The following is a 15,163-nucleotide window of genomic DNA, read 5'->3' on the forward strand; positions in this document are numbered from 1 at the left end:
CTCTCTTTTCTCCCCTACATCAAGTGTGATGTTTGTTCAGGTAATAATACTTTGTTTTGGGAACATGTATGGGCAGGGGCAATCTCCTCTAAAAGATCAATTCCCAAACCTTTTTGCTTTGTCTTCCCTCAAAAAGGAACTGGTGTCAAAGTTTGTTGTCCTTTCTAAGAATATCGAAGGAGTGGGTTCCCCCAGCTAGAGGGTGGTAAACTAAATTTTGATGGCAGTAGCACAAGTAACCCTGGGCCTTCTAGCCTTGGAGTAATAAGGGATGAAAATTGAAGAATACTGGCAATGTACTCATGTCTGATATTAGATGGCTTTTGAAGGAATACTGGCAATGTACTCATGTGTGATAGGGGAAGGGGACTTAGTAAGGGCTAAAATGATGGCAGCAGGCATAGGGGTACAGAAAGCTAAGAAATTAAGAGCCGAAAGGTTGATTGTTGAAGGTGATTCCAGAGTTGTTATTAGCTGGCTTTTGAAGGAGGAAGCTGCTTGAAATAAGATGATTAAAATGGTTCTCTAGGGATATGCAGATAGAAATTAAATGAGTTCAAAGATATGCAAATGGCTTGGCTAATAGCCAAGCTAAGCAGGGAGTTAATAGACAATAACTTTTTTAGGCATCGGTGACATGATGTAAAAATGTATGGGTGGATGGTTGTATGTACTCACATCCTGTTATTGCACCTCTTTAAATTAATGAATGAAAATTTTCATCGTGTTGTTGATCAAAAAAAAAAAAAAAAGGTTTGTTCTCCTTTCCCCATCAAATAATGGTTTTGATTGGAACTTGGGTTTTAGAAGGTGTATAAGGGATTCTGAACTTCACAGTGTACTCAGCCTCCACTTGAGTCAGATAGCCATATTTGGACTCCTTCAGGATCTTTCTCATGTATTTTTTTTAATGCTTAGCCTAATCTCCAGTTCTTCAACAGCCTTTTCTTGCTAAAGAGGTGGTGTAGGCCCATCCCACCAAAAGTTGGAGCTTTTAGTTGGGAGGTATTTCATGAGAAAATTAACATGTGTAACATGCTTCAAGAAAGGTGACCAAATTGTTGCTTGTCTCATCCTTTTTTTTGCATGCATTTGAGAATGGTTTCTCTCGTTATGTGGGTGCAAGTGGACTCCTCCCAATAGCATGACAAGTTGATTCTATGGAGAAGTACTAGGGGTGCATTTATTTGGACAACATAGGAAGAAAGGAAATCAAGAATTTTCAAGAAATAGGATTAATAAAGTTTATCTTTACTTATCAAAAAAATCAAGAAATAGGAGAGAAGCAAAGAGGGAATCATTAAATATATAACTACTAGGGTGGCTCATCAGCTGAAGTCCTTAGAGATTTTCTCAGCATTCTCAACATGTGATAACATGAAGAAACAGAAGTGACAATAACATCCTTTGAAAACATCACTTGTTGTAGTGAATGGATTCCACCAGAGAAAGGGTTCATAAATCTGAGCTTCAATGGAAGTAGTAGGTGGAATCCAGGGCCATCAGGTGTAGGTGTATGCAAAATTGGGAATGGGCATGTAATAGTTCTATACTTCTGTTCTCAGGCCTGGTGGGGTAGGAGATTCACTAAGGGCTGAATTCATAACATTAATGGAAGGAGACAATGGGAAGAAATACGAATTTGAAGAAAATAATTATTGAAGGTAACTCAAGCCTAGTGGTGGGATGGTCGCAGCATAGAGGCAGCCTTATGGCAATAAAGAAATGAATTAAAAAAATTCAGGTGGCTGACCCGAGACATTGAAGTGAGAATGACTTGGGTGCAAAGGGCTGCCAATAGCATGAGCAGGGAGCGGTGAGAACTCAAATGTTTTGGGTAGAATTGTAATTAAAAAGAAAGAGGAGATATAGTAGAAGCTATCTCTCAGAAGGGAGGGTATGGCATTAAACAATGGAATGGCGAATAGGATTCATGTTGCCGACCCCATTGAGTTGGGAATTCGGATAGGGTTTGGATGATCAAGATGAAGATGGTGAATTAATGAAATTGAATCGTTATTTATCAGAAAAAGACTGCATCACCAATTTGTGTGTTAATTGAACCCAAACAATAATTAACTACTATAAGATGCTACTTGTGTGGAAGTTTTTGCTAGGACGGTGTAAAAGTTTATCGCAAAAGCAAAGGTTTATCGCAATAGGTGGCCGTGCGATGAGAAATGGAAAGAATGTCGAGATTGAGTGAAAAATGAGAAATTGCTTCACATTTACTTTGGTGTTAAATATTTATACATGTGTCCATGCCATAAAAGAACTAGATGGACAGCTGGACAAATGGACTGCCACTTGTAACAACTTCTAACCGATTCTTGTAACCACTTAACTTCTAAGAGACGGTAACCCTGTCCCTCCAAGGGTGGAAGCTTTTGCTTGGTTAGTGGCTTTGGACAGTATCTAGCCTGACTTTGGACCATACACAGAGTAGAGGTATTCACTTATCCCAAAGATGCTACTTGTGTGAGAATGCAGAGGAGAATGACCACCTGTTTGTTCGCTGCCCCTACATGAGATTTGTTTGGGGTTTCTTCTTCAGTCTTTTTAAAGCTAGTTGAATGGAACCAAGATCTTCAGGAGACAATTTTGCTTGTTGGCGAGCTATGAGAGGAAATGCCAAGGCAAAGATTATGTGGAGCTGCATCCCTTTTGTTGCTTTCTGGGAAGTGTGGAAGGAAAGAAATAGAAGAATTTTTTAGAACAAGACCTGTAGAAGAGATCAAATCACTCTCATTTGCAGGAAAAGGATAATGGATTGGGTTATCATTCTTCCAGAGTTTGAAGGGGTTTCGAGGGAAAATCTTGGTGATGGATTTTGGGATCTTGATTTGGATTGGAGGCCTCGCTTCTACATTTTTGTCTTTTACTCCCCTTTTGTGCAAGTTATCTGAGTTGGTTATTCTCTTTTGTGGTGATCACTCATCACCAAATTAGTTGTAACTTTCTTTTTCTTAATAAAATTTTCTTTTCATTTACTACAAAAACGGTAACTAGTATAAGAATGATAAGAATGACCCTCCAAGGGTGCCTTATTGTCTAGGCACCCACCTAGGCATCACCTTGACAACTATGGTAAAAGTTCAACACTTTGCTAATTAGGACATGACAAGGTGCAAGTTAATAGAGCCAATACTTCCGCTTCTGATATTTTTCTTTAGTTTTGTTGTTTTATTATTTTTAATTATTTATGGGCATGACCCCATGCCATGAGTTTTGGAGGTTAGTGTGCCAGACATGTGAACATTTGGTACCCATGCCATGTATAAAGGTAATAACGGATAAATAAGTAATTTAAAGTTTGAATCCTTGACAGCCTTATGGATCTTATGTATATGGTCTGATTATTTTGATTTTCATACAAGGTTTAATAAGTGGCCATTAAAATATGCCAAGTTTTCCCTAAAATAAAATTATTTCACCTTTTTCTACTTTTTCACGCTTTAAGTTTGTGCTCCCTCCAGCAGTTCTTTTACCATTGGAAAGAAAAGTACAATATAAATAAACTATTCCTATGTAAAATAAAATGTTCAGTAAGCTACATTCATGAAATCAAACGTACCTTGACCAATTGAAAGCAGCATTTCCTTCTGATAGTAAGCCTTCTTTCCCGGTGGAGACAGTAGCTTTCTCCAAGTGTCTAATGTTTATAGATGACCGGGAAGATGTTACAATCATTAAAATCTGTAACCAATCTTTACGCAGAGCCTGGAACAATGACCCCATAATAGTGTTTTCTTTTGTGTATGGAAATATCATAGTCATTTGGGAAAAAAATATATTGTGATAGCTAGATTGAAACACCAACAACACCAAAATCCATTCTTCTGTATATGTGGTATATCAGTGTGAAACCTTACAGACACACACACACCAAAAATAATAATACAGCCAAAATTTCATGACACTACATCCAGCTGTCAATGGATTGGGTCTGGTTCAGGACAGCATGTACCAGTTATGTTCCAATTAATAATTAGGACAATGTTTTATTCCCAAAACTATAATTATCCGTGATAAAGATAATTTAGAATTCCATTTTAATAAAACTAACAGTAAAGTACAGAACTTTTTTATTTTGATAAAATATGCGTTTTTAATCATAATTATCTTATATACTCTATATGAAACTTATCCTTTTAGACATTGTTGAGATTGGGCTGATAACACTTGTTTTTTGTTTATAAAGTTCAGTTAGAGTTATTGGGCCCAAGGCCCATTAGTTTATGTTTTGTTAAGAGTGTTTTCTTATGTTCTTTAGTAGTAGCTGACTTACTAAGGGTATACTTGTCATTGTATTGAGATTTTTTACGAGTAGATAAGATAATGAAAGGGGTGGCCAGATCTGATTTTGGCTTTCTCCCATTTTTTTCAATCTATCTTCTTCTCTTCTCTGCAAAAACTTCTTTTCTTTTTCTTTTCTATCACAGCTTCAAATCAGATTGCACTATTGCAGTTTTACACTTCCTACTTGGTATCAGAGCAAGACTAGGGTTTCTTGGAGTCCCTCCTTGCAGTCCTAGATTGGCCGACTGCATGAGGAGATGAAGGGCTGATCAATCTACTTCAAAGTGCCCAGTTCTTGGTGGGTCATCAAAAGGGTCATCTGTATTTTGGCATCAAAATCAGGAACTGAAGTGCAAGGAAGAGTCCTAGTTAAGTTGGAGTGTTGGACTCTTCATTTTGGAACCGATACTGGGCGATCAGACTTTTCTGGACTCCTCTAGGTTTTCTATATGGGGTTGTTCAGTTTCTAGCAATTTCAAATCCCTCTGGAGAGATCGATTCACTTTTCTCTCCGGGTAGGTTTTTCTTCCTCCAGAAAGTCCTTCCACCCTTGTGTGTGAGATCGATCTGTTTTTGGAGGCTTTCTACCTGATTATTTCTTGTTTTTAACCATAGTTGTCAAGGCGCCGCCTAGGCAACAAGGCGCCCTTGGAGGCTCACCTCGCCCAATCGCCAAGTAGTTTTGTGCACTGGGTTATAAAATACTTTTATATTTTTAATTTTTTGACATTATAATTATAAAATAGACATTAAACTAGAATATTTGAAGTTAAACATCAATGGGAGTAGTGAAGGCAACCTGTGACCATCAGGTGTTGGAGGTGTAATTAGAGATGAGAGTGGGAAGGTGGTTGCATTATACTTAGGTCCCATTGGGTTGGGTGATTCTCTTAGAGCTGAACTGTTTGCTGTGTTAGTAGGGCTAAGGAAAGCAAAGGAGCTGAACATCCAAAAATTGATGCTGGAAGGGTAATGGTTTTTGGGTCCATGCTAATGAGAGAAGAGAGGTTAAGTGGCTGCTGAGGGGAGTGGAAATCCAGGTTCACTGGGTGAAAAGAATTGCAAATGCCTTTGCTGATAACTTGGCAAAACAGGGGTGGGTAGGGGTCAATTGTTTTGGGGAATTCTGTAATTTTCTTGTTGTTTTGGGGGAGAGTTAAGTCATTTTATCTATCTCTGAAATATTGAATGTATTCTTGATTTCGCTTAGTAAAATTGAATTCTGTTATTGATCAAAAAAAGGGTAGAAGTCAGATTTTATTAACCCATTCCAGGAACCAGTTTTCTAGTGATTTTGAAATCCAGAATTTCGGGATCGATCTCGCACTAAACTGGACCAAATTTGAAACCCAAGTTGATTTCTGACCATACCTGATACGGAGTCCACAAATGCAGCTCCCAAAGTGGTAGTTCACACCTAATGTCAGACCCAAACCGGCCTCCCGCTGAAGATGGCACAGCAATGAAGTGAAACCACTTCAGCAATGCAGTTTTTGCACTTCGAACCGCCAATCCTATTGGGATCGATCCAGCAGTGTGAGCTTTCTTAGGATTGATGTTTTCTTCAACACCACAGTTAGGAACTGAAGGAAAAACGCCCCTACTAAGGCTGAAATGAACTAGGGTTTTATGGGAGCAAGGGAGGCAAGAAAGAGCTGGAGAGAGCTTAGGATGGAAATGATTTGTCCATCCCTCTCTTCCCTTACATAGAGCACTCTCCTAGTCCTAGTAGGAGTTGAACTAAAATCAGATTTGGATTAGGGTTTATCCTAATGGATAAACTCTATCTCATTAGAAGAATGGGTGCTCCATACCTATATCCATAACCCAAAAGGAAAGCTTACAGTTACAACTGAGCCCAAAAAGAAGAATCCCTATTTACCCCTCGTCTAGCTGGCCCATTAGCAAAGGAATTTGCACTTCTCCTCACCCAAGTACATTTTACATCAATATCCTTAGTCAGCCATTTAAATTTTCTCTTTACATTGTTGTAATGCCATAGATCATTTTTGTCTTTCTTTAACCAGCCCACTACAAAATTAGAATCTCCCCTTCTCTTCAGAAATAGAGTATGACCAAATTGAGTTTGAGTATAGCCAAAACACTCCCCTTGAGAAGAATTTCCTGAGAAAAAGGGTGTGGATTCAAAGAAAGTGGGGTCCATAGTTGTTAGACAATGTATGCCCTTAACTCCAATCAGATTGATGTAAACAAACATTTATGAATAATATAAGTACATTATTGTTTCATAAGCACATTTGGCATGTTTCTTAGCTGCTGTTTTTGGGCTAGAGAAGGCCAAGGAACTAGGCTGGGAAAGGCTGATTACTGAAGGTGACTCCAAAACAGTTGTGGACTGGCTAAGAAAAGGGCCTTAGGAAATTCAAAAGGCTCTCCAGGGATATGCTGGTTCAAATTAATTTGGCTTAGAAGATCAACCAACGGTTTGGCAAACAACTTAGCTAAACAAGGGGTATAAAGATAGTCAACGTTCAGGGCATTTGTGTAATTTTTGGGGGTTTGGACACCTATGTCCTCTTTGTTTCCTTCACAACCCAGCCCATATATTAACATATATAGTTATATACATATTATATATAATAATCATATAATAATATATAATATATGCTATATTAATATATATAAATATAAATTTTTATTTTCAGTTTTATTAAACTATTTTATTCCAATTGTATTGTTATTTTTTTTTCATTTTATTATTTCATATATAAACAATTGTATACATCAAAATTCATATAAAATAAAATTTTAAGACTTTTTTCAATGTTGTCTATTTTGTTAATTTATTTTAATTTTTTCATTATTTTTTCAAATTTAAAATATATATATAACTCTCATGGCTTGGCCCGACCCATGGAACGGCATGGCACGACCTGGGCCCGCCTAGGCTTGTGCCATGGGCCGTGCCGAGCCAAACCTTTAAAGTATCTTAGAGATAGCAAGCACAGCCAAACTCGACCCACAGGCCAACACAGCACAGGCCGTCCGCGGTCCATGCCTTGTCAACCCGACACAGCCCGATTTACACCTCTAAGTTGTAGCAAGGTCAAGTGTGGAAGCTGAATAAAGCTATGGCACATGGTGTTTCAGAGCTCCTCAAGGTCTAGTCCATGTTAGAAGAGATTAGAATTGAGGCAGAAGAATTTATGATGCTATACTGTGAAAATCAAGCAGCAATTAACATTGCCCATAACCCAGTTTAGCATGATAGGACGAAGTATATAGAAGTGGATAGACATTTTATAAGGGAAAGGGTGACACCCAAAGAAGTATACCTACCATATATTGCATCTGACTTACAGCTAGCTGATGTTCTCACAAAAGGTGTTGCAAGAAACAAGCTTGAGCATGATCTACGCAAGTTGGGAATGTGTGACATCTATTCCCAACTTGAGGGGGACAGTTGAGATTGGGCTGATAACACTTGTTTATTGTTTATAAAGTTCAGTTAGAGTTATTGGGCCCAAGGCCCATTACTTTATGTTTTGTTAAGAGTGTTTCTTATGTTCTTCAGTAGTAGCTGACTTACTAAGGGTATACTTGTCATTGTACAGCTTTTTTTTTATTTGTATATAAGATAATGAAGGGGAAGGCCAGATCTGATTTGGGCTTTCTCCCATTCTTTTCAATTTCTCTCTTATTTTCTTCTCTGCAAAAACTTCTTCTCTTTCTTTTCTATCACAAGCTTCAAATCAGATTGCAGTTTTGCACTTTCTACTGACATAAAATATGACAAAAATTACAAAATAAGAAAACAGAAGATCTTTATATATTATTAACTATATAATTGGTTCAGAATGGCAAGAACTGGTCCCTACCCAATTATTAATCAGGACAAAACCATTGAACCAGTACCCATATAATCAGATCAGTTGGTTCAATTCTGTCAGGTAGATCCGACCCATTGATAGCCATAATGGTATGGCACATTGTATAACTATATTATTATGAGCCTTTCAGAGGAACATATCCAGTAAACCAAAGGGCTTTTTCTTGCATAAGCTTTTAGTTTCTAAATGATCTTGAAGGGAAAAAATGTGCCAATAGTTGGATCTTGTTGGGCTGGGGATAATGTTCTAAAGGATTTGAAGTAAAATGCATAAATATTTTGGTTCAACAACAGTGGCTAGTCAAAATAATTTTTCATTATGACAATGACAACAATGGTAATGAAAAAAAATGATAACAGAAAATATATATGATGCTAGTGATGAGTGTTTAGCTTAGATGTCTTACAGATAGATCACATGTAATGGCAGAGATATTTTCACCCTGTGGCTTGGGTATGCTTTCAAGGCACTGAACAATTTGCTGAAAAAGTCCTTTCAATGTTGCATCTAGGTCAAGAGCCACCATGCCTGGTGTACCCAGTAAAAACCGGATTCTACCAGCACATGATGATAAATAAGATAATGCATAACCTCTAATTGCTGCAGACAGAAATAAGCATTCAATAACAAATTAGTTCATAGAAAAATATCTCTTCTATTATTAAAACAATCTGCACAACATCTAGAAGAAACTGAATTGCTGTTTTGTCAAGAAGGTGAAGGCAAACCGTCCCACTAAATTAACCTAAATACCTAAATCCAATTTTTAATGACCACCAAGGTTACCAGATAACACTCAGGTCTCAACCGAAAATCATGGCTGGGGCATTTTTACTGCTAAGCACAACCTATGATAACTGGACACTAGTACATGGATTCTCATAATCCCATTATGTTGCAGACTTCAATTTCCATCTTAATTTACATAGAACATATAGAAAATAAGGATGATGGATGATGGATGATGGATGATGGTTGTATACTTTTCATATAGGACAGAGTTAGGTGTAATGCTGCACCTCTTTATTATGAGTGAATTAACTGTGAGGTCATTTACATCCCCCTATTTGTTCCAGATAAAGAGGGACTAAAAAGTTATGGTGAATGTGAGAAAAATTCAGTTTGCGAGATAGTCATGCAACCTATGTGAGCAGTCAGCACATGTGTGAATCCAATTCCTTGTTAAGTGAATGACCCCATGCTAAGTACTGGGAACTACACCTATGTATCATTTTGGTTTTTGTAATAGTATTATTTTATTTGAGATTCACTATTTATCTGGTAATTATATCTATTTTATTTTTTTATTTAAATTAAAAGTCTTCATAATGACTTTTATTTGAATTATGAAATTGAATTCAAAGATTAATATGGGCCACACATTCTTTGGAGTGGAAACATTTTTATAGATAGGATCCTTATTTTGGAATTATGGGGGGCTCCAAATTTTGAGTGGGCTGAATGTGAAGCCGAGGGATTATCTGGGGGTTTAGTGGTGATTTGGGATTCTGAAGTGTGGGCTAAGGTGGGTTTTTTCAAGGGTGTACATTCTGTTTCAGTGGTCCCGGACCATTTAGCATTGAATTGTAGGGTGTTGGCTTCAAATGTTTAAGGATCAACAGGGGAAGGGGGTAAGGAGGAGTTGTGGGATGAACTGGAGGGATCTCAAAGTGGGGGGCTTTTCCTTGGCTGTTGGGGTGATTTTAATGCCTGTCTGAAACTGAGTGAGAGGAAAGGGAGAAGGGATAATAGGGTTTCCAGGGCTGTGAGGAGTTTCAGGGAGTTTGTAATGGGCCGATTGATTGTAGTAGTTGGGATCAGGCTACACTTGGTCGAATGGTCAAGGCCCACCTATTTTGAGGACTAACTGGAGGTATCCAGTACAGTAGTGGAGTTTTTCTCCTAGTGACCAAGTGTAAGGGGAAATGTCAAGGCAAAGATCGCTTGGAGCTGCATTCCTTTTTCTGTTTGTTGGGAACTCTGGAAGGAGAGAAATAGGAGAATATTTGAAGAGAAGGCTCGAGCAAGGAACCTTCTCATCCTACTTTGTGGTAAAATGATAATGGACTGGGTTCTCATTCTCCCAGAGTTTGAAGAAGTCATAAAAGAAGACCTTGTTTCTGGATTTTGGAACATTCTTGAGTTGGTTTAGAAGTTTTTCATGTTAATGGCTTTTCTAGCTCTTCTTGTACTCTCATCACTATCAGATGTATTCTCTTTTCTATTAATAAATTTTCTTTTTTATTTATTACCAAAGAAAATTTATGGATATCCATGTGTCTAAAGTTAGCACTTTTTCTAGGAGTGGAGTTAACTGTTCTCACTTTTTTAGAGTGAGAAGACACGTTTGAGGAAGAAAGTGACAATCTGAGGTTCATAAAGGCCATGCAGCCATAATAACTTTTTGGGGGAATTCTAACTTTGACAATCTGAGGTTTAAAATTCTGCTTTGTATTGTTTTCTTTGTGAAATTCTGAGTTCTTGTGATCGAGATAAATGGAGTCTAAGTCCCAAATTATACTGCTTACTGAATTTATGCCTATTCAGATGACTTCCATTAAACTGAACTGAAGTAACTATGCTCTTTGGACCAAATTAGTCCAAGTTTTTCTGATAGGTAAGGGAAAGGTAAAGTATTACTTGAAAGAATCAAACCAGAAAATAGATGTTTTTCTGATTTAAGTCAGTAGAAAAGAAGAGAGAAAGAAGGGTCACGAATAGAAGAGGGAAGAGTGAGGAAGAGAAGAAGAAGAAGAAAAGAAGGGGTTCAGCAGAATTATGTCTCTAGCTGCCCATTACATCTTATTTATATTGTAATCTATTACAATGACTAAAGTTACCAGTAGTCGATCAAGACTACAATCAGCCTTGAATCCTAACAGATTTCAGATTTAAGAAAGGTAGAAGAAAAGTAGAAGGAAGAAAAAGAGGAGAAGAACCAGAAGTACACAAAGGTTTGAAAGGAGGAACAGATTCAATCAATCTGCCGCCACCACTCTCTTAATATTTATAGGTTATGTTCAGTACATAGGGGAAAGGACAGGACTGCCCTTAATACTTACATGGCAAGAAAAACAAATAAAAGACTGAAATAAATAACACTGAAATAACAAGCTGACTACCAACTAACACTGACATGACTAACAATAGTTGCACATGCTGTCCTACGAACGGGGTGGGACCACAGCCGTGGGGCCCACATCAGTTTTCTCTACACTCCCCCTCAAGTTGGGAATAGATATTTGTCATTCCCAACTTGAATAGGTCTGCCTCTAACTTCTTCCTTGGTACAGCCTTGGTGAGGAGATCTGCGAGCTGCATGTTGGAGGTGATATACGGGAGACACACTTCCTGTGATGAGACCCTCTCTCGAACAAAATGTCGATCAACTTCGATATGCTTAGTTCTGTCATGCTGCACCGGATTGTGGGCTATATTAATAGCCGCCTGATTATCACAATACAGCATCAAGGGCATCTCATAATCAACACCCAACTCTTCAAGTAGTGATTTCAGCCACTCCGTTAGCCATTGACCTGTATTCAGCTTTGGCACTAGAGTGGGAAACAATACTTTGTTTCTTACTCCTCCAAGAGACAAGGTTACCTCCCACAAGGGCACGATATCCAGAGGTAGACCTCCTGTCATCAGCACTCTCAGCCCAATCAGCATCTGTATAGACCTCCACCTTCATGTGATTATTGTTCTTGAACAGTATACCTCTACCTGGACATCTCTTCAAGTATGCCAATATTCTCTCTACTGCAAGAAGATGAGTAGTTCTAGGGGAATGCATGTACTGGCTGACAACACTGACTGCATAGCTGATATCTGGCCGAGTGAGGCAGAGATATAGGAGCTTTCCAACCAACCGTTGGAACATAACTTTGTCTTCAAGAGGCTCCCCACCCTCTGCACTGATCTTGTGATTCTATTGAATGGGTTTATCGGCAGGCTTGACACCTAACTTTCTAGTTTCCGCCAACAAATCTAGAACATCTTTTCTTTGAGAGATAAAGATTCCCTGTTTAGATCTAGCAACCTCAATACCCAAAAAGTACCGCAGTGCACCAAGATCTTTCTCCTCAAACTCTTGATGAAGGAGCTGTTTGAGGGACGCAATCTCACTACTATCATTCCCTGTCACTACAATATCATCCACATATACAGCAAGCAGGGTCAAAGAAGAGTCCACCCTTTTAATGAACAGTGTATGATCTGACTGGGCCAGTACATAACCAAATTTTCCAATGGCTAGTTTGAATCTATCAAACCAAGCTCTAGGGGACTGCTTTAAACCATACAATGCCTTATTCAGTCGGCAAACCTTACCTGTCTCTGTATCATATTATCCAGGAGGCAACTGCATGTAGACCTCTTCCTGTAAGTCTCCATTTAGAAAAGCATTTTTAACATCCATCTGGAACAAGGGCCAAGAATAACTTGCTGCAAGGGCTAATAGAACTCGGATGGTGGTCATCTTGGCTACTGGGGCAAAGGTCTCCAAGTAGTCTATACCATAAGTCTGAGTGAACCCCTTTGCAACCAACCAGGCTTTGTACCTTTCAATGGAGCCATCAGCATTATGCTTCACAGTAAATACCCATCTACATCCAACTGGTTTCTTTCCTTTGGGTAAATCAACTAGCTGCCAAGTGTTATTTTTCAACAGAGCATCCATTTCAACTTTCATTACATCTTTCCACTCTAGAACTGATAAGGCTTCTTGCACTGTTCTGGGATAGGGATATCGGCAATGGAAGTGAGATAGGACCTGTAAGAGGGAGATAGGCGGTCATAGGATAGAAACTGGGAAATGCAGTGAGTTGTAGATGTGGTGCAATGTCGTTTCCCTTTACAGACGGCAATAGGGAAGTCAAGGTCATCCGTAGGAAGGGAAGTAGCAATAGTGAAAGGTATCTCAGTGGGCCCTAGGACTATAATACCTGGATCTGGAGCCGTAGAAGGAACTGGAGCTGGCCTGGACTGCTGATGACCGGGATCAACCTACCTGCATCGCCTATGATAGACTTTCAACTCCTGATCCCTTTGACCACCCTCACCATTACAGCCTTCATCACTCAATGGAATGGGTAAAGGAACAACCTCAGATGTGTTAACCCCACTCTCACTGCACTCCCCCTGAGGAAAAAGACCCAAATCCCCACTAAGATAGACCCAATAATGCATAAGATAAACCCAAGAAAAACGAGTATGGTCATCAACAAACAACAGAAAATATCTGTACCCACCCATAGAAGGGATGTGATATGGCCCCCAAACATCAGTATGCACAATATCAAAAGAATTATTACTTATTTTATTACTCAAAAGAATAAGATGTTCTACAATGTTTGGCAAGCCCACAACTCTCACATCTCAACTTTGACATCTCAACAGACTCAAACAAAGTAGGAAACAGACTCTTCAAAGACCGGAAAGATAAACGACCTAATCGATTATGCTAGAGCATAACCGGACTCACAAACTGAAAAACAAAAGACTTCTTATCCACTGGCTCTTTCCAACGAGAACTCTCTCCGAGCAGATAGATCCCATCCGTCTCACGGCCAGTCCCAATCACCTTCCTCGTCTCCAAGTCCTAAAAAACACATTAGTCAGGGAAAAAAGTTACTGAACAGTTCATATGTTTGGTAATACTACTGACTGAAAGCAAATTAGTATCAAGTTTAGGAACATGCAAGACTGAGGATAAAGAGATAGTATCAGATAACTTGATGTCACCCTTGCCAGAAATGGGAACAAGAGAGCCATCAACAATGGATACTTTATCTCTACCAGAAGATAAGTGATATGTAGTGAACAACGATGGCAAGCTAGTCATATGGTCGGATGCACCTGAGTCTATTACCCAACAGTGTTCAGTATTACCTGGAGCTGAAGCATGGTAGGTTGAGGCTCGAGTACCTGAATGAGCAAATGCAAATGTGGCAGAGGCTGATGGTGACTGAGATGACTGAGCTGAACTCCCAACTGTATAAGGGCAGCCCGAACAACGGCTAAGGTCTCTAGGGGTGTGCCTTTTGTGCCTGATGAGGATGCAGAATCAGTATTCACAGCCACATGAGCATTGCCCTTCTTATTTCTCAGTTTTGCTGGGACTAAATGAGGGTGCAGCTTCCAACAAGTATCTTTCGTATGCTTGGGTTTCTTGCAATGTTCACATACCAGATCCCGTTTATCTTCCTTCTTCCTGTCCCTTCTGTATCACCTCCTGACTTAGGTTTAACAGCTGCTGGGGCTGGGGAAAAAGGTTGGTGTTGCATCATAACTTTCCTCCTGGTTTCTTCACTATGCATCAGGGAGTATGCTTAAGAGAGGGTCATACTATCTCTGGTCAGTATCTGTTGCCTCACAATGTCATAATCTGTATTCAGGCTAGCCAGAAATTCAAACACCCTATTGGTCTCGACTTGCTTTCTATAAGTCTGTGCATCTTTGGGACTTTCCCACTCAAGAGTTTCTAGATAGTCAATTTCAAGCCACAGGGATTTCAAGGTAGAGAAGTAGACAGAGACTGGTTTCTCTCCTTGTTTAAGACTATTCACTTCACACTTCAGTTCATAGGCTCTGGCAACGTTAAGGGGTTGGGAATAGGTCACTTTCATGACATCCCATATCTCATTGGCTATCTTTGCCCACAAGTAATTTCGGCTGATATGTGGCTGCATAGAGTTGCACAACCATGTCATAACTAAGTAGTTCTCTTGAACCCACTTGGTATACATTGGATCCTCCTTGGAAGGTTCTATCACATCTCCCAAGAGGTAGCTAAGTTTTACCCTTCCCCCAATAGCCATCATGGCTGATTGGGCCCATTCCAAGTAATTGGACCCGTCAAATCTCACAGTTGTAATCTAAAACCTAGTCTCAAATGTACTACCATGACCATTGTTACCAAAAACACCTTCTCCCTGATTTTTAAACTCCATTCTTGGTCAAGAATCAGTAGTTAAGAACGATTAGGGTTATTACAATAGAAAACAGCACTT

At 39.1% G+C, this 15,163-nt stretch overlaps 1 protein-coding gene across 3 annotated transcripts in view; it reads right to left on the reverse strand.

The window, feature by feature from the left end:
* The window catches only part of GRL (transcription activator), a 112,410-nt gene that overhangs the window by 25,723 nt on the left and 71,524 nt on the right, over nt 1–15,163 (reverse strand). For all 3 annotated transcript variants that reach the window (XM_010262303.3, XM_010262304.3, XM_010262305.3), the window contains exons 15-16: nt 8,557–8,750; nt 3,575–3,720 (exon numbers count right to left, since the gene is read on the reverse strand). In XM_010262303.3, the coding sequence (XP_010260605.1) occupies nt 3,575–3,720; nt 8,557–8,750 (340 nt within the window). The remainder of the gene's footprint in view (nt 1–3,574; nt 3,721–8,556; nt 8,751–15,163) is intronic.

Source organism: Nelumbo nucifera, chromosome 7, assembly GCF_055504915.1.
Source record: "Nelumbo nucifera cultivar China Antique chromosome 7, China Antique-T2T, whole genome shotgun sequence".
Lineage (NCBI taxonomy): Eukaryota > Viridiplantae > Streptophyta > Magnoliopsida > Proteales > Nelumbonaceae > Nelumbo > Nelumbo nucifera.